At 36.7% G+C, this 20,829-nt stretch overlaps 1 protein-coding gene across 1 annotated transcript in view; it reads right to left on the reverse strand.

The window, feature by feature from the left end:
• Positions 1 to 20,829, reverse strand: part of ADAMTS6 (ADAM metallopeptidase with thrombospondin type 1 motif 6) — a 461,116-nt gene that overhangs the window by 122,768 nt on the left and 317,519 nt on the right. Inside the window, exon 14 of the mRNA XM_007952853.2 lies at positions 2,850 to 2,952. Within this exon, the coding sequence (XP_007951044.1) occupies positions 2,850 to 2,952 (103 nt within the window). The remainder of the gene's footprint in view (positions 1 to 2,849; positions 2,953 to 20,829) is intronic.

The following is a 20,829-nucleotide window of genomic DNA, read 5'->3' on the forward strand; positions in this document are numbered from 1 at the left end:
TTCCTTCCGAGGAGTGGCTGGTGGGTTTGAACCGCCAGCCTTCTGGTTAGCAGTCAAGTGCTTTAGCCACTATGCTACCAGAGCTCCTTAGAAAGGTCAAATATGTAAGGTTAATCTAAAAATACCCATTTTATTTCATATACTAGAACAAAGAACTGAAAATGATATTTTTAAGTTTCATTTTCAATAATGTCAAAAAATATAAATTATTCAGGAACACATTTAGCACAAGCCCTTACCTCAAAAAGTACTAAATATAGCTAAAAGAAATTTAAAAAGATATAAATGGAGAGATTTATCATGTTCATAAATTGTAAATTTCAATATTGTTAGTATCTCAGTTCTCCTCACTTGATCTACAGAGCCAATGTATTATCAATCATTAGCCCAAAGAGCTTTTTAATAGAAAGTAACATGCTGATTTAAAATTTATATGCAAATGCAAAGCACTTAGAATACAAAAAAAGAAAAAGAAAAAGAAAAGACATCTCTTGAAAAAAAAAGATTGAAGTTAGAAGAACACTAGCTAGGATAAGGACTAAATACATAGTCATGGTAATCAAGTCAGTGTGGCCCTGGCATAAGACTGACAAATAGATTAATAAAACAAAATAGAGAGTTCACACATACACTATGAATATCTACCATACCTCCAAAATACTTTGAGATGGATTATAGATCTAAATGTAAAGTCTTAGACCACAAAAGGAAACAAGAAAATACTTTTGTGAGTTGAGGTAGGCAAAAATTTATTAGATATAGCACAGAACACAGTGACCATAAAATAAAAGAATTTGATAAGCTAGCATTCATCAAAATTAAAAACTTACATTCAACCAAAAATACCATTAAAACAGTAATAGAAAAGCCACAGATTCTGAGAAAATATTCATAAGACATATCTGATAAGTAACCACCACTCAAGAACAAAAAGGTAAATAACCTAATTAATAAACAGGCAAAAAGTTTGAACAGACAACAAAATAAGATACATAAATGACCTATAAGCACATGAAAATATACTCAATATGATGAATCATCAGAAAAATGCAGATTAAAATTATACTGAGACACCGTTATATACCCATAAGAAGGCTGACAATACCAAATGTTGGCAGGGTTATGGAGCAAATACAATCTTATACATGGTTGGTGGGAGCATAAAATAGTAAAATTACTTTGAACAAACATCTGCAGTTTCTTTTAAAACTATACTCACATCTATCCTATTGGCAGCAATTCCATCCTAGGTATTTACTTAAGAGAAATGAAAACATATGTCCACAAAAAGACTTCTACACAAATGTTCATAACAGCTTTAACTCATAACAGCCAAAAATTAGAAATAGCCCAGGTGTACATAAATAGGAGGATGGAAAACAAATTGTGGTTCATACAATGGAATACTGCTCAGCAATCAAAAGAAATGAACTACTTATATATGCACTATGTGGATGGAGCTCAGAAACATTAAGCTTGAAGAAGCCTCACACAAGAGTGTATAGATGGCATGATCTCATTTACATGAAGTTCTAGAAGAGCTAAAACTAACCTATGGGGAAAAAAAATCAGAACAGTGGTTATTGCTTGGAAGGAGAAGGTAGAGGCAGCTATTGGTTGGGAAGGACTTGGAACTTAAAGGACATTACCGTTGCCTCAAAGTTCTCTCATCTCAATAGGAGTTTGGGTGATACAGGTGTGTGCATTTCCCAAAACTCAGGGAAAGCACAGTTAAGATTTGTGCACTTCATTGTATGTAATCTTACCTCAAAAGAGAAAAGGTAAACAAATATTGAACTGTGGTTAATGCTATACATGCTTAAGTATTTAGAGGGAAGTGTAATAATGACTGAAATTTACTTTGAAATGCATCAAGAAATAGGATAAACTGACAAATGCATAGAGAGATGACAAGACATTTAATAATGAAACTGAAACTGAACTTATAGCCATTGAATCAATTCCGACTCATAGTGACCCCTCTAGGTTTCTAAGGCTGTACATCATAAGGAAGCAACTGCCTTATCTTTCTTCCACAGAGTGGTTGATGAGTTCGAACTGCTGACCTTCTGGTTAGCAGCCAAATGCCTTAACCAATACACCACCAGAGCTCCTCCATAATAATTAAAGAATAATAAAATGTTAATGATAGAGTCTTGGTGGTTGGTCTACAGTTGTCACAATAAATTTGTTTTAAGTTTCCTGTACATTGGATAATTTTTATAATAAAATGTTGGAAAAATAAATGAAAAAATATACAAGTTGTTTTAAAAGTACATTCAACTTTTTCAAGAGAAGACTCCCACAAAATTGAGTTTAGATTTTGTCCCTGAAAAATTAGTGTCTGATACATGCCCAAATTAAAGAGCAAAAATGTTCCCAACACTAAAAAGAATCATTATAATCTGTAGGAATATCCTTGGCTTTCGACCAGAAAAGAACACAGATACAATGGCCTCTTTTGAGTTGATTTTTAGTCTTATAATTTTTTAGGGTGATAGTTCCAAATATTCAATAATTACATGGTAATGTACATACATGCCAAACATATTATTATATATCTTTGTATATGTGCAGATATTCTTGTAATAATTTTGCACCCTGCTAAATGGAATTAAGTGGGTTTTTAAAAAATGATTTCTGATAATTTGTACTAACATAAAGTTTACTAAAGAGAAACTAAAACATGTAAACTTTACAGTACTGTAAACACTTGCCTGCTTCCATTTATAAATGTTAACTTTTGCTAGTATTTTCATGAATATATATTTCTGTGTATATATTTATATATGTATTTAAATTTGCAAAGCTCTCAAGCTTGAAGAGTCTTCTGACAGGTTATACATTACCTCCAGTATAGGGTTTCCAGTTATAATACTTTCCACGGAAAGGCATATTGTCAAAGTCTGCACACTGTTTCTCTCGAAAATCTCGGGACCCCAAAGGACATGGCTAAAATAAAATAAAATCATAAATGGTACGATTGTTGGAAAATACCAAAGCCAAGGGACAATGTCCCTTAAAATTAAGATTGCTTGAGTCCATCTAATTAGCTCACTACTTTACTCTCTGGCTATAACTCTGACATTTGCTTTACTGTTTTATAACCAGTATTCAGACTGAAGTGTCTGAATTGTAATGTAAGCCACAGAAGAAATAACTGAAGTAATTTAAACAAAGTTAAGTGTTAGACAGTTTCCATATAACTTTACACCCAGATACATGTCATAGACCACTTTGCAATCAATCCATCAGGTATCTCCTTATAAACACACATAAAAACTAGGTGAAGGAACTAAAACACAAAATCCTTTTTGGTAACAGAATTTGAGGTCCAGTTGCTGCAGCTGCTCCCATCTCTTTATTTTAGGGAGTCAAGAGGCAGGTTTGTAATATGACAGCTAGCACTATTAATTGTGGTTTGGAGCCCTACTACTCTAGCTGTTTATTGTCTAGCCCTGACATATTTTAATATGTGGAGAGAGCTAGGCAAAATGCTAGGCCTCAAGTCTAAACACCTTCACAGTCAAAGAATTTGGACTTGGTAAGATTTACATCTAACCTGTTAATATCACAGAGTATAAAATACTACATTGGTCCAAAACATGTATATGTGTTTGGGTGGGAAAGGGTTGTTGAGAGGGGGAAGAGAAGGATTACTATTTATTTTTTAATTTGGAGTACTTTTCTTCTCTCTCTCTCTCTCTTTAATTAAACATCTTGCTAGTCTACATTCCAAATACCACAGAGTCATCCTAAACTCAACCTTTGGGTTCATAAAGAATACAAAGTATAACATATGACAGTGTTTGATCAATATGACCTAATTTGACTCATCTTTTAGAATTCTGTACCTGTAGCACTTACAAAACAAAGTTACAGCTTTTGAAACAATGCCTGAGAAAACTTTCTCCTTAAATTTGGAAGAATAGAACAAGTTATTAGATAAAAATTCTTTAATTGTGAATAAATAATGAGTATGTTGAAAACATGCTCAAAGATAATTTGAGGGAATTTTTTACTATTCTCCTTTGAATTTCTATATTTCCTTTATAGAGTTTTCTATGATGAGTACATTGTGAATGGTTCCTTTGAAGCATGTGCAGTAATAATAGATTACAATGTACCAATATTTGCATGGCCATTGCTACTTCCTACATACTATGTTTAAAATTTCTGCTATCTCAAGTGCAAAGCTTTAGACTCATAAAACAGTGGCATAAGGTCTACCCTCTGTTAAGAACCCTGAATTTTGAAATATTTTCAGCACATTGAAACATGACATTGCAATCCCAATCCTAATGATTCTGTTTGTCAAATTGCCCTTTTCACTTATTTTTAAAGAAATGAAAATTAACTATTTACTATAAGGTACCCAGTGCCATGCTGGAAAGATATGCTTCCAGAGTCTTATGTTTCCTGTTCTCCTAATCTGTGGATTAAAGGAATACATTCATTTTCTAGCCATTTTAAGGGTATTCTCACACAAAGACTAAAGTTTTCAGAGGATTTGCCAAGCAAGAAGACTACTTTTTAAGCAAATAATATCAATTTCAAAAGGTACAAATAATTTGATCTGTAATTACAGGTTTTCATATAGTACTTAAGTATTTGTAAATACCTGAAGTTCATCTGAGCATGGCTATCAATCTAGGTGGAGAAACAAGGTACAAATGGAAAAAGTGACAGAACTATATCAGGCGATATAAATAGCATATGACAGCATGTTACAGGTTGTCTGCAGGTGCTGAAGTAATACAAACAGAAACATCAAAGTGTACTGTGATTAGTTAAGGTAGTATTTGTTGAGGAAGAAAAACTTGAGCATTTACCAAAGTATTATAGAAATTGATCTGGTTATGAAGGGAAAGAACTTCAAAGGAAAAATACATATACATTAAGAATGAAGCCAAGTAAAGCTTTAAAGTCAGATAAGAAAGGTCACATGTTGGGAATAGTTGGGAAAAGGCCATCCTAGATGAAAGAGAGGAACTGCATGGAAGCCTATTAGAAGATGGCATTCCACAGATAAGATGATTCTGGAATGTAAGAAAGCCCTGAAGTTAACAAATCTAAGGCATTCATAAAGGCTATTCACTTAAACAAAGCAAAAATCCTATTTTGAATGTGTTATAGGTATTATCCTAAATAGGAAAAAAGGAAAATGTCCAATAAGAGGATATTACTGTTGGATGAAACACTTGGATAGCACTTCATAAAATTTCTCATCTTCTATTCTTTTTCTGCTGTTCATAAAGTTTTCCAGTAATATATCAGACAGTGTTTCACTTCTATTCATAAGGTTTTCAGTGGCCATGTTTTTCAGCAGTGGATGGTCCCAGGTCAATATAATAACAAGATTACAATTACAATCGCTAGCTACTGAGTATACTCTGTGACAATTATCAAAGGTCTTTAGATGTATTGTCTATTTAATATCTCTCAACACTCTTATGAAGTAAATATCATTAATAATTCCCATTTTAGAACAGAGTAAACGGGGGCACAGAAAGGACACCTCTCTCTCTTTCGGACACTCTCTAAATGCTATAATAATAGCTTAAAGTTTTAACCATTAAGACGTACAAAAATATAATGAGAGTAATTCTTAGGTGGTAGACCTATCCCTATCATTAACCAGCTACAAGTTTCTTCTCTTTCTCAAACTTTTTTTCTCCCCATTTATAGAATGAGACAGTGAAAAACATGAGTTTTAAAGTCAGGTAGACCTGGATACATTTCCAACTTGGACCCTTATTTAGTTCAAAGCTGTGAGCATTTACTTCATTCTCCAATCCTTGTCTAAAAACTGAGGATATTAGTATTCATCTTCTAGGTGAGGATGCATGTAAAATATTTTAGCTCTGTCCTGGCATATGGTAGCACCCAAAACTGTTGGCCCCTGTGCTGGTCCAGGCTCTGGGTTCCCCCAGACTCATTGTTCATCCTTCTGCTCTGCTCTATAGTTCAGGGGAACAAACCCTGCAGGCTCCATTTCCCAGGCTTCTGTGTCATCTGAACTTGTGTTTGGGTTCAGGCAATGGAAGGTACTAGTGGGAGAAACCAGGGTATTTCTCACTTTTCTTCTCTACTTCAGGCAGCATTTCAGGCAGAAGCAGAATCTTTTATTTATTTAATGATTGACACCAATTCAGGCAACAACTTCCCCCTACCCTCCCACCTTACAGTTCCAGCTTCTTCTGTGTGATTTCACCCTCTGGGCTCTGATAAAACTCCTTCTTTCCCATGTCTTCCTGGTAGGAAATGGTAGCATCTTCCCAATGATGCTAATCTTTGGGCTTCTCAGCCTCTTCCCTCACCCATATAATCCATTTCCTGGGAGCTCTGGTGGTGTAGTGCCTAAGGCATTTGATATCCAGAAGGCTGGCAGTTCAAACCCACCAGCCACTCCTTGGAAGGAAGATTGGGCAATCTACTTCCGTAGAGATGTTGTTGTTTGCTGTCCAGTTGGCCCCGACTCATAGCGACTCCTCCTTTGGTTTCTGAGGCGGTATCACTACAGAAGTAGGATTGCCCAACCTTTCTTCCGAGGAGTGGCTGGTGAGTTTGAACCTTCAGCCTTCTGGTTAGCAGTCAAGTGCCTTAGGCACTATGATACCAGAGCTCCTTGGAAACCCAAGGTGGGGTTGTCTGTGGGATCGACTAGAGGGCAATGAATTTTTTTTTTTTTTTCTTTGCATTCATGATAGAGTAGAACTAATCCACAGGGTTTTCGAGGCTATATTCAATCTTTCTCTCAAAAGGGATTCTGGTGGTGCAGTTGTTAAGACATCTGGCTGCTAACAAAGTTCAGAAGTTTAAACCCACTAGGTACTCTGCAGGAAAAAAAAATGAGGCAATATACTTCTGTGAAGATTTACAGCCTTGGAAACCCTAGGAGGCAGTTCTACTCTGTCCTGAAGAATCACTATGAATGGGAACTGACTCAATAGCAGCGAGTTTGGAATCTTTCTCCCACAGAGCAGCTTATGGGTTTGAACTGTCAACCCTTTGTTTAGCAGCAAGTAATTAACCATTTTGCCACCACTCAGTAATGATGTAAAAAGGAAATTGTTGTAAATAGTTTGGTTTCAGAAATTCTCTCCGATAAGGTGAGATTTGAACTCAGACTTAAAAGAAACAGAGGGAGTGACTTATGTATATATCTGTGGAAGGAATGTTCCAGAAAACAGTAACTGCAAAGGCCCTGAGACAAGAGTATGTTTAGGGTGTTCAAGGAGTAGAGTAAAGGATGGAAGTGTTTAAGGGAATTACAGTAGACTTGGGACTTGATCCCATGCTTTTCTGTTTATAGAATAGTATCAGCTAGTGTTTTGTTCTCCTGATTTTTATGTTTCCATAAGTGGATGCTCTCTGTGAATTGGCTTTGATTAGAAATGGGCTCAGTGGGAGTTGTATATGCTGGTTCCAAAGAATGAAAGTGGTCAAAGAGTAATTTCTTAAGAAAAAGTCACATAAAATACATTTTTTTTTTTTGTTGTTCAGAAATAGTGGAGAGTTTAAGGAGTAATGCTTTTTAAATTACTTAAGGAAAATGGATGCTGACACTCTGCAGAAACTCTAACAGAAAACAGTGGGCATAACCAACAGATTTTTTATGTAAAGCCTGACAGGCTTTCAGCCTCCTAGTGCTAACACTAATCAAGCATCTTCCCCCTCTAAAATCAACCAGCAGGGCCCCTACATAAATCCAGAGAACAAAGCTGCAGATCTCAGCATCTTTTGATCTTCTTCATATTTTCAAAGAAATTATATGATCAACTTTTAAAACACATTTTAAAATATAGATCTGTATAAGCTGCTGCATTCTAGAGGCTATTTTGTGCTCTTAATTACACTGAGTTTTGAAAAGCATCTCCTTTTGACTGAACTTAATAATTTTTGTTGGTAGATAAATCTAAAAAAGGACAAATTCATTGCTCATAAAAGTTGCTATAGAAAGCAATCTAAGCTTCCACTGACAAACTTCACGGTGTCACTTCTATCAACTCACTACCATTGAGTAAATCTCGACTCACAGTGACCCCTCCTTGGGTTTCCGAGGCAGTATCTCTATGGAAGTAGACTGCCCAATCTCTCTTCCCAGGAGTGGCTGGTGGGTTTGAACCACCAGTTCAATACCTTAGGCAATGTGCTACCAGATTACCAGGGTTCTAAGAGTAGGGTAACCTTGGCAAGTCCCTGACCCCTTTTGTGCCATTTGGAAAATGCAGCCAAAATGCCTTTACTTTCAAGAGAAATACATCCCAAAATGTCCTTCAAATGAGGAAAATTAAAAAAAAAAAATACTGCATTATGTCTTATGGATAATAACGGGTGAGAAGCAGGCTGGAAATAAAAACTCCTTCCCCCTTTCCCCTCTACCTAAAGGCGATGAAAGCTAGGAAGAGAAAAGGCTTTCTATAGCCTTAGGTAAAACTGCAAAATGAATAAAACTGGCATTTTGTTCTATTTTCTTTTTTGACCCCTCCCCAAAATCCTGTTCCTTCTTCCTTTCTGCATTCAATGCAAATGTACTTTTTCCTCATCCCTATTACACTAGACCAGCCTTTAGCACTCCCCAAATTTAATTCTCTCCTTCTTTTCCAGGGTGGCAGCATATTCTTAGCAGATTTTATCCTGTTAGTTGAGGATGAGCAAGCAGAGGTTGAAATTCTCCATACTCTGCTCAGAAAGTCATGCACTTAACATGGTGCTGTGAAGGACACATTTTTGTTTGTTCACCCCACTGTTGTTACCTGCCATGGAGTCAGCCCGACTCACGGAGACTCCATGCACAATGGAAGGAAATGCTGCCCTGTCCTGTACCGTCTCCATGATCTCAGTTGGAGATGACACCCTTGTGATCTATAGGGGTTTGGGAGTTGATCACTCAGCCTTTCTTCCTATTTGTGCTCTCCTGAAACCTGTTAAGCATTCTAGCAACCCAAAAGCCTCCATTGACAGAGGGTGGTGGTAGTGTTGGGGTGACCTGTTAGGAGTCAAACCTGAGTCTACGGCATGGAAGGTGAGAATTCTATGCTGAACGACAATTACCCTCTTTGTCCGCCCATGGAAACAAAACAACCAACTAAAGAAACCAAACCCACTGCCATCGAGTTCATTCTTATTCCTAGAACTCCGGTGGTATAGTGGGTTAAGACATTTGGCTGCTAATCAGGTCAGCAGTTCAAACTCACCAGCTGCTCAGCGGGAGGAAGATGGGGGCAAACTACTTCTGTAAAGATTTACAGCCTTGGAAACCCAATGAGGGTCTCTATGAGTCAGACTCAAAGCAATGGCACTGGGTTGGGTGGGTAGAGATTCTATAGGACAGAGTAGAACTGCCCCACAGGGTTTCCAAGGCTGTAAATTTTTATGGAAGCAGACTGCCTCAACTTTCTCCCACACAGCAGTTGGTAGATTCTAACCACTAACCTTTTGGTTAGCAGCTGAATGCCCCAGAGGGCACCTTGTTCTAAATCATACAAAGATATCACATGGGCTAACAAAGGCCTTGAATCTACACCTTCTTTTATAAGTTCCAAGCAAAATTCCTGATCTTCCAGTTTACAGATGCTGTCTGATTATTTACATTAATTCACACAAGGGCACTTCCAAGGTTAAATTTAGTGTGTAGTGCCTGTAATAAATTATCCCAACCCCAGTTTTGATTCAAACTTCTCTTTTCCCCTAAATAGTTCCTATTTTTTTTTTTTTTTGGTAGTTTCCCCATACATTTACTTTTAAAGAAAAAGAAAACACATTATCCAGACAATCTTGAATCTAGCTATCATGTTTAATACTATGATCTTCTATGTAAGTTCTTAATTAGTTATTTCTATATAACATATAGGTGCTCTGGTGGCATAGTGCCTAAGGCATTTGACTGCTAACCAGAAGGCTGGCGGTTCAACTCCACCAGCCACTCCTTGGAAGGAAGGTTGGGAAATCTATTTCCATAGTGATACTCCCTCGGAAACTCAAGGAGGGGTTGCTATGATAGTCAGAATATCCATAGCATAACCCTTTCCTAAGCTTATAAAAATATTAAGAAATAAATTTACTTTGTAATATTTTTGATGTCCCTTTGAACATCAAAATAAATAAGCCAAGCTCTAATCTGTGCTTATAAGCTAGTCCTTATTTTTCAAAAAATAATGTACACCACAAAATTCATAATAACCTAAAGAAGATTAATGACACTGCTCCTGTTATTTTATTGTGCACCTTAAGTATATTTGTAAGAATAAAATGGTCAATACATAATTGTTTTCTAATTAAAATTCAGGACATGGCTATAACACTGTTGATTAATGGATCAACTCTGTACCTTGTCTTCACTTACCCCACGCCTTTCCCTGGGGACAAGGCCTGTAGTTTCAGAATGTTCTCAGCTATCTGGTTCTGCTGCAGGGTAACATTAGACTGGAAGTAAGACAATGTCAAAAGTGACCAAACTCTCAGAGAAGCTTACCTTGCCACACTCACCTCCCAAGGGCTCCATCTGTGATAAGAGCACTAGGTCAGTAACCAGAAATTCTATGCTTTACTGGATCCCTTCCATGGTACTAGCCTGTTGCTGAGCTTTAGTTTCCTCATTTTTTAAATGGGGATATAATACATGTCCTTCCTCTTCATTAGATTTATTTGAAGATTTAATGGGATTATATAGGAAAGTACTTTGTAATCTACAAAACATAAATGTATATAATAATGGCTACACTGTATTGAGTACCAGTTAAGTACTAAGGACTAGCACTAGATGTATAACATGTGTTATTTCTTTCAATTCTCAAAGTAACTCTGCAAGAATTTACATACAAATTATATCCAATTTATATAGGCGTTAACTGAAGTTCAGTGAGGTTAGGGGACTTGCCAAGGTCAAATATCAACAGGGTCAAAGTCAGAATTCAAACTCAAGTCAAGGATTCTAAAGTCCATGCCCCTCCCCCCACTGCAATCCTACCTTTAAACAGGCTATAATTTTCCTGTCTACCCACAGTCAGGAGAGTAGTTGTTTTCTGTTTAATGTGTTTTTTTTTTTTTTTTTAAATAGACTGAAGAAGAAAAAAAAATTACTGAATAACATAGCCCTCTAGCAAGGGTATGAAGAAACATCTATATACATAATCTATGCTACATACTGTATGTTTAATTTTTAGAACAGACTGCAGACCACCTGAAAATCCCTTTGACTTTATACTTCTTTCTTTTTCTTTTCTTTTTTTTTTTTTAGCTTTAATGCATAAACGAGAGAAAATGAGAGGTTAAGAAGTAAGAACAATATGATTTCCCCTCCAAGCCAGAATGGAGCTTAGGTTTTTCATCGTAAGTTCTTTCCTAGTTATATTATCAACCTGATAAACAAATCACAAATAATATGGAATAGGAAAACAAGAAATTTTTGCATTTTGGAAAATAGCAAAGCAACATCGGGAAATTCTTAGAATTGCAGAAAAGTTCTCTTCATAGTAGCTGATGTGTTCAATTTAGGCTTTGGTATACAACTAGTTTATAACTTTAATATAGCCGTATTTTTTCCCTTAAAAAAAATCAACTTTTCTAGTGAGATATTCACCACACTAACCATTAAATTTCACTATTTAAGAAAAGTAATTATAATACGCACATCAATTTCTACTCACCAAGAACATTCTTCATGAGTTCTAAGCACTGCAATGGAAAATTGCTCAGAAAGCAAAAATGCCTAATTAGTAGTCAACATTCTTTTACACCAACAAAAAAAGAGATCCAATACACATAATATGCACTGGGCTCTTTGAGATTTAACCAATCAAAAGCTTATTTTTGAGTAGCTCCTAAACAAACACTTTTTAGAAGACTGATCACAGATCTGGGATCTTCACTTCTTTCTCATAATGGCAATATTAGATAATCATATTATCTCCTACCTTTGCTCATTTATAAAAAATGTCAGGACCTAATAAACCATCTATCTCTAATTCCAAATAGTGGAACTGTGCCCTCATCTGATGAACCCTTTGCATCATGACTTATAGAATTCTTCCCTCCAAACCCAAGTTCCATAAGGCCAAGTCCATCAAATTAGCTCATGATACAAAACACTCAATTATAGTGTCTGGTTTAATGGTGAGACCTACTTTATCCAATTCTCCCATGCTTTTACTTAGTACTCCTAATTTCACAGTAGCTTAAAGACAAAAAGTGTATTAATTTGTTCCTGCTACAGCTATAATATTTACCTGCTACTCTGGCCTGGAGACTATCATGTGTATATAAAAGAAAGGGTCCTTGCCTGTGTGCATTTAGAGGCCTTCTAAGGTATCCAATGGTGATGTAGGGAACAAATTGCCCACCCACTACATCTTGATGCAGAAAATTCATCTCAGCAACCAGAATCTGAATACTTTTGGACTCTTGTATGGTTGTATTGCTGTTGAGAGTGGCCAGGACAATTTTGCAGCTGTTCACCTTTTCTTGTTATATTTTAAAATCTTTAATTACTGAAGATAGTGTGTTTTAAGTTGCCTCTTTTTATCTCTGTAGATCTCTTTTCTTAAAATTGGGGTAAGTGGGACAGGAGCTAAAGGGGACGCTATCTCCATTCCAATGGAGAGTTCTTTTCTTCCTATCAGTCTTGCTAACCTATTGTCAGGTGCCATTGAGGGGGTTCTGACTCACAGTGACACTATGTACCACAGAATGAAACACTGCCTCCAGGGCCCTCCTCATAGTTGTTGCTATGCTTGAGTCCATTATTGCAGCCACTGTGTCAATCTGCCTTGTTAAGGGTCTTCTTCTGTTTCACTATCCCTTTACTTTACAAAGCATGATGTCCTTCTCCAGGAACTGATGCTCCTGACATTGTGTACAAAGTATGTGAGACCAAGTCTTGCCATCCTCACTTCTAAGGAGCATTCTGGCTGCACTTCTTCCAAAACAGATTTGTTTGTTCTTCTGGCAGTCCATGGTATATTCTATACTCTTCATCAACACCGTAATTCAAATGCATCAGTTCTTCAGTCTTCTTCAGTCATTGTCCAGCTTTCACATGCATATCAAGTGACTGAAAATAACATCAGTTAGGTCAGGCATGCCTTAGCTCTCAAAAGTGACATCTTTGCTTGCTTACATTTTACAACTGTCTTTTGTAGCGTATTTGCCCAATGTAACAAATCATTTAATTTCTTGACTGCTGCTTCCATGGGCATTGACTGTGAATCAAGTAAAATAAAACCCCTGACAACTTCAATGTTTTTTCTGTTTATTATGAGTTGCTTATTGGTCCAGTAAGAACTCTGGTAGCATAGTGCCTAAGGCACTTGACTGCTAACCAGAAGGCTGGCAGTTCAAACCCACCAGCCACTCCTTGGAAGGAAGGTTGGGCAATCTACTTCCATAGTGATACTGTCTCGGCAATCCAAGGTGGGGTCATTATGAGTCGGGTCGGACTCAACGGCACATAACAACAACAACAGGTCCAGTTGTGAGGACTTTTATTTTTATTTTGTGTTGTGTAATCCATACTGAAAGCTGCAGTCTTTGAGTTTCATCAGTAAGTGCTTCAAGTCTTCTTCACTTTTAGCAAGAAAGGTTGTGTCATCTGCATATCACAGATTGTTAATGAGTCCTCCTCCAATCTTGATGCTACATCCTTCTTCATATAGTCCAACTTCTTGGATTATCTGCTTAGCAAACAGATTGAATAAGTAGGATGAACTAATTCATATACCTGATGCACACTTTTCCTGATTTTAAACCATGCAATGGACCCTTGTTCTGTTTGAATGACTACCTCTTGGTCCATAGGGGCACAATTAAGTGTCTGGAATTTCCATTCTTCACAATGTTATCCATAATTTGTTATGATCCACACAGTCAAATGCCTTTGCATAGTCAATAAAAAACAGGCAAACATCATTCTGTTATTCTCTGCTTTCAACTAAGATCCATCTGACATCAGCAATGTAACCCTCATTCCATGTCTTCTTCTGACTCTGGCTTGAATTTCTGACAGTTCTTTGTTGATGTACTGCTGCAACCAATTTTGAATAATCTTCAGCAATATTAATGACATTATTCAATAATTTCCTTTTGTTGGATCATCTTTCTTTGGAATGGGCACAAATATGGCTCTCTTCCAGTCAACTGGACAAATAGCTGTCTTCCAGATTTCTTGCCTTAGACAAGTGAATGCTTCTAGCATTGCATTTGTTAGCTGAAATATCTCAATTGGTATTCCATCAATTCCTGGAGCCTTGCTTTCCCCAATGTCTTCAGTGCAGATTAGACTTCTTTCTTCAGGACCATCATGGTCAAATGCTACCTCATAAAATGGGTGAACATTAACCAATTCTTTTTGGTACAGTGCCTCTGTATTCCTTCCATCTTCTTTTGATATTTCCTATATTGTTCAATTTTTTGCCCAAAGAATCCTTCAGTATTGCAGCTCATGGCTTGAATTTTGTTTTTTTCCCCCCAGTTCTTTCGACTTGAGAAATCCCAAGATGTTCTTCCTTTTTTGGTTTTCTAACTCTGGGTCTTTGCACATTTCATTATGATGCCCTTCAAATATCAGTGGGGGAATTAAATCAGTATCAGAAGAAAATGAATATATCTTGTTCTCATGCCTTCCACCACTTTTAAAAACAGTCTGGTTTACATTGATTTTAGATCCTAATTTCAACCCTAATCTAAGCAAAAAGAGTCCTTCCACCCTTGTAAGTTACAATTCTATTCACCAAGGCTAAGACTCCACACTGGAGGGGTATCAAAGGGGTATTTGTGGATGTATCTTCATCTGTCATGTCTACCAGACATTATGATTCTTAGAACTGATTGTATTTGATTCTCTACTCTGTTTACTTGGAAACTCACAGCAAAATTTGTGATCTACCTTTAGTAAGTAGAAACCTTATGGAACATATTTAAGGTACTGATCCTATCACAGCTTTGTATGACTTCCCTTTTCCTGCAATTTTCTAATGCATTCTATTTTTTAATTTGTTTTTCAATGTATTGGTATAAGCTAAGTCAACTTTAATCGGGATGTTAAAACACAATAATTAGGATTGTGTGTTAAAAATAGGAGAACTAAGTAACCAAAAAACAAAAACAAAAAGTTTTTTTGGTTACTTAGTTCTCCTATTTTTACACACAATCCTAATTATTGTGTTTTAACATCCTGATTAGAATTGACTCAGCTTATGTTGAAACCCAATAATTAGTATTGTGTGTAAAGATATGAGAACTATGTAGTAGGATAAAATACCAGCTAATCAATCATAGAAATGAGGGACTGCTGTGCTATATAGAAAATTAACAGGCTATTTGGAACGAGTTGCAAGGTCTTAAGAAGAATTCATGCAGGACTACCAAATACATGTGAATCAGATTAATATCTCCAAGATTTTCTATTTCTTATTGTAAAGTGTACTCTGGGCATAAGTTAGAAAGCACAGAGTGGGTCTTAAAGATTTAGAAGGCTGTTTGTTGTTCATTATGACACTAAATAAAGAGCCTAGCGCACCTGGTATTTGACCATCTAATACTGCCCCATTCTGGGCACTGATTAGAAATTGTTTCAGGATCATCTGACTTTATCATTTATCCTTTATTTAACTCTCAAGCAAATGACCAAGCCAAAAATAGTCATGATTTTTTTTCTATTTCTTGACTGTGAAATTAACTTTGACTAATTGGGAAGTTTCCTCTCAGATTTTCTTAGAATATGATCTGCATGATATTAAAGTATATAAGTAAAATATGCACTAGTTAGGAGGCTGATCTGGTAGAACACAAGTATATTCTCTTGAATACCTTAAATTAAGGTAGTTCACACATAATGGACACCAGAGCAGTACAGGAAAAAAACAACAACAAAAAAAAAAAACATTTAAACCATTACACTTTTAGAAAAAAAGTACAAAGACACAATAGTCCTAAATGCTCCTATAGCAACACCCATTCTTGGCTAATTGGAATATACCAAACTCTTGTTTGCACTATTCAATCTTACTTTAACTTCAATCAACTTACCCTACGTTCTTCATCATTAAATTTTATCATCTATAATAATAGTCTCTGGTAGCATAGTGCCTAAGACATTTGACTGCTAACCAGAAGGCTGAAGGTTCAAACCCACCAGCCACTCCTTGGAAGGAAGACTGGGTATGGTAGTTAAGTATGTGTGTCAAATTGGTTGGGCCTGGTTGAGTGGCTGGGTAGCTGGATATAGTATTCCCCATAATGAGATTGGTAATCAACTCCATGGTGGAGTCTACTGTAAGCAGCTGAGTAGCTAGCTGCCTTAGTGATGTAGTCTGCTTCCTATATATAAGGAGAAGCCTTAGGGAACTATAGCTTATGGTATGCTTGAACCCTGCAAGTAGCCGTGTCATCGTTCAGCAGTCTGCCATGCTCTACTGAGCTTGGGATTTTCAATGAATTGAATTAATGGCCTGCCATGTGGTTTGGTAACATTGGAACTGTGCCTTTTTACTTGTCAACCTTGGGCTTGTCAGCCTCAGCAGCCAGCAGCCAAATGAAGAAAAGCCTTCAGTTCAGTGGGCCAGGAGCAGGAGGCAGAGCTGAAGCCCAAGGTTGAGGGGCTTTCACCCAGCCCCTAGAGCCTGGCACTTTGAACTGGGACTTAAAGCCTCCAAACTGTAAGAGAATAAACTGTTTCTTCAAGTCATCCCATTTCTGGTATTTTCTATTAGAGCAACACAGAGGTAACCAAAACACTGGGCATTCTACTTTTGTAGAGTTACTGCCTCAGAAACCCAAGGAGAGGTCACTATGAGTCGGAAACACCTCGACAGCAGTGAGTTTGTTTTTTTTTTGGTTTATAATAATAATTTATATAACAGAACGTCTTAAGTAGGTATTTTAAATATAAGAATTTCTGCTCTTTAGGTTACATGTATTTCTGAAAAATCTCATTCTACGAAATAATAATAATGAAAAAATCCAAACTCACTGCCGTCAAGTCAGATCTGACTCATAGTGACCCCTCCTTGGGTTTCCGAGGTGGTATCACTATGGAAGTAGATTGCCCAACCTTCCTTCCGAGGAGTGGCTGGTGGGTTTGAATTGTCAGCCTTCTGGTTAGCAGGCACTACGCCACCAGAGCTCCAAAATAATAGACATATGGAAAAAATAGGGTTAGATGCAACCTACTAAAGCCAAAGCACTAACAAAAACAATAAAATACTAGCAAAATTTTAAAAATACGTGGTAAATTCCTATCAAAGAAATTAGGACTTTGCCTTTAAAACAAAAAAAGATTAAATAAGTTAACAAGTTATTATTGAGGCTGCTGAGTTCTAGAGATAAGAGGCAATGTACAAAAATCACGTACAATAGGACTTCTCTGACAGACCATGTAGCCAAAAAGAGCAAAAGGAAGAACACAGGGTGAATGATGATCATATGCAGAATAATCTTCCTCTATTGCTCCTCTGTGTCAATATAGTTTGAGTTCACTGGCTATATTATTTGTTGTTATTTGCTATCAAGTCAATTTTGACTCATAGTGACCTTATAGGACAAAGTACAATTACCTCACAGGATTTCCAAAGCTGTAATCTTTATATAGAAGCAGACAGTCACATCTTTTCCCACAGAGTGGCTGGTGAGTTTGATATTTTGATGTTTTGGTTAGCAGCTGAGTGCTCTAACCACTGCACAACCAGGACTTCTTTGTTGTATTACTTAGTGGCACAAATTCTCCTCAGTAGTGAGTTAGCTTGCTTGGATAGTTTACATTTCCTTTCAGTCAATATAAATCTAGAAAGACTATGACAACTAAAGGTTTTAGTATAGTCCACTCTTTTACAGGGAGCTCTGGTGGCGTAGTGCCTAAGGCATTTGACTGCTAACCAGAAGGCTGGCGGTTCAAACCCACCAGCCACTCCTCGGAAGGAAAGTGGGGCAATCTACTTCCATAGTGATACTGCCTTGAAAACTCAAGGACCACTTGCTATGAGTTGGGTTTGACTCCATAGCAGTGTTTTTTTTTTTTTTTTTTCTGGTGGTGTAGTGCCTAAGGCATTTGACTGCTAACCAGAAGGCTGGCGGTTCAAAACGACCAGCCACTCCTTGGAAGGAAGGAGGGCAATGTACTTCTGTAGTGATACCACCTCAGAAAACTAAGGAGTTTCTTAGAAACATCTAGTTTCTTCAGTAAAAATTAGCTGTAAATGATTGAGGGATCTGCACATTTTGTGCTGTATTACTTACTGGCACAAAAGGTGTTTGTTACAGAGTTATGTGGTACATGTGTTAGACAGCAGAACTGCTCCATAGGCTGGCTGAGGGGTGGGCACGCAGTCTCATAGCCAATAAACATGAGGGGAGTCTGCTAAGGGACCAGGAAAGGGCTTGGGGGAAGACTTTTCTCAAACTTAAGAGAAATTGAAGCACTCATCTCCTCTCTTCCTTTGAATATTATCAGGGCAAAAGCACTTCAGGTGTTTTGATGTTCCACTTATCCACTTTTTTTTTGATGCTCCCCTGTCATCTGGAATTTGATCTGGCAGCTTTCCTACTATTTTGGTAGATCCCTGCTAATTTAAAAAGATTAAAAACAACTCACTTAGCAAATTAAAAAATTTTCTTTGGGAAAGTGTATCAGAATAACCTAGTCTTTCACTACTAGAAATTGAAGTCTTCTCTACGTTTATTTTTAAAATAAAGTTTAAAGAAATTTGAGAATTTTACATATAATAATACTGTACTGTATAATATTTAAGGAGCTCTGGTAGTATAATACCTAAGGCATTTGACAGCTAACCAGAAGGCTGGCAGTTCAAACCCACCAGCCACTCCGCAGAAGAAAGACTGGGCTATCTACTTCTGTAAAGATTTACTGCCTTGGAAACTCAAAGAGGGTCTCTCTGAGTTGGAATCGACTCCATGGCAGGGGGTTTGGTTTGCTTTGGTATAATATTTACAATCTTCTTTATCACAATTATTTTTCCACTTTATAGCTAGACTGTTTAGCTCTATGCTGTCCAATATGGTAGTCACTAGCTACAAGTGATTATTTAAAATTAATATTTAAATTACTTAAACTTAAAAACATTCCATTCTTTTTATAGTAGCTACATTTCAAGTGCTCAGTAGTTAATGTAGCCAGTGGATACCAAGCTGGACAGTGCAGATATATAACATTTTTATCATTGCAGAAAATTCTAGATAGTACTGGTCTAGATTGAAATTTAGGAAAGTTTAAATTTTCATATATAGATTACATTAAAGCAGAAATCACTTTATACAAATTATGCACAATCAGCTTTATTATCTTAGATAGGATGAATATTTATTTTAGTAAGGTAACTAATTGTCTCAAGTTTTGAACTAGTGGAGTCAAAATTAATGAAGAAAGTAACATTAAATATTTTTATATTCATGATGTACTTATGTTAACTGTATCTCCTGATAGTTTGCTTATAGCTGAAACAGAAAGCAAAGATAGTAATAAAAATGTCAATCCACCAATACTAAGCCCCACAGTTTGAGCATCTAACACAAAACTCATGGGTAAAATGCAACAAGTCTGAGGTGTCTGACACTATTGTTTTCTTACTCTATTATTATACATTATTCATATTACAAAAAAAAACTAAACCTGAAAATGGTTTGAACCCCTCAGTGGCTCCTCAGAGAAAGACCTGGTAACCTCCTCCTGTAAAGAGTACAGCCAAGAAAACCATATTGGGCAGTTCTACTCTGTCACAAGGGGTCACTATGAGTATGAAACCATTCAATGACACCCAACAAGATCCCCGTCACCCCTAGAGTATAATCCATGGTTCAGCACATCAATTATTCTTACTGGTATCTTTAAACTTCTCTTGATTTGTCTGTTCTCTTGTGGAGTCATCTTTCTCTAACCTATTCTGTCTAAAGCATGGATCTCAAGCTACCAGTCTCCTATGTAAATCTTTCTTTTTTATTTTTTTAAAATTACCTCAAGGTAAAGATTAAACTCTTCAATCTCCAGTTTTATTTTATTTACCTTATGTCTAAAATTCTCTCATTCTCTTTTTTCTGGCCAGTTGCCATTTGTTCCTCAAATTTCATTGCTTTTTCTGAGAAAACCCCATTGCCACTTAGTTGATTCTGACTCAGTGAACCTTTAGACAGAGTAGAACTGCCCCTGTAGAGTTTCCAAGGCTGTAAATCTTTACAAAAGCAGACTGCCACACCTTTCTCCTGCAGAGCAGCTGATAGGTTTGAACTGCTGACCTTTTAGTTATCTGCCTAGCACTTTAACCATGGTACCACCAAAGCTCCATCGATTCCGATACATAGCAACCCTATAAGTCAGAACAGAACTGCCCCACAGGGTTTCCAGGGCTGTAATCTTTACAGAAACAGATTGCCACATCTTCCTCCTACAGAGCAGCTGGTGGGTTCAAACTTCTGACCTTCTGGTTAGCAGCTAAGTACTTTAACCACTATGTCACCAGAGCTCCTTTTCCTATGAGAAGTAATCCCTGAATCTTTAATTAGGCTCCAAACCAATTCTATTTGTTTTATTATTAATTATGGTGAAAATATACACAGTGAAATGCACCTAATTCAACAATTTTTACATAAAATTTCAGTCATATTGATTCTTCAAGGTGTGCAATGATTCTTGCTATAGTTTTCCAAACTCTATGTGCCTTTATAGTGTCCCATACTTATTCATTCCATCACCTCACTTATCACTCGGTACTGTGATATTCTTCACTTAACTGATCCCAGTAAATTATAAGATCCTTGAAGATAGAGATTCCTTCTCATCTTACAACACTATGATATATATAGTGTGTGTGTGTGTGTGTGTGT

This window comes from Orycteropus afer, unplaced genomic scaffold, assembly GCF_000298275.1.
Source record: "Orycteropus afer afer isolate SDZICR_OR568_19922 unplaced genomic scaffold, OryAfe1.0 scaffold00362, whole genome shotgun sequence".
In the NCBI taxonomy this organism is placed as follows: Eukaryota; Metazoa; Chordata; class Mammalia; order Tubulidentata; family Orycteropodidae; genus Orycteropus; species Orycteropus afer.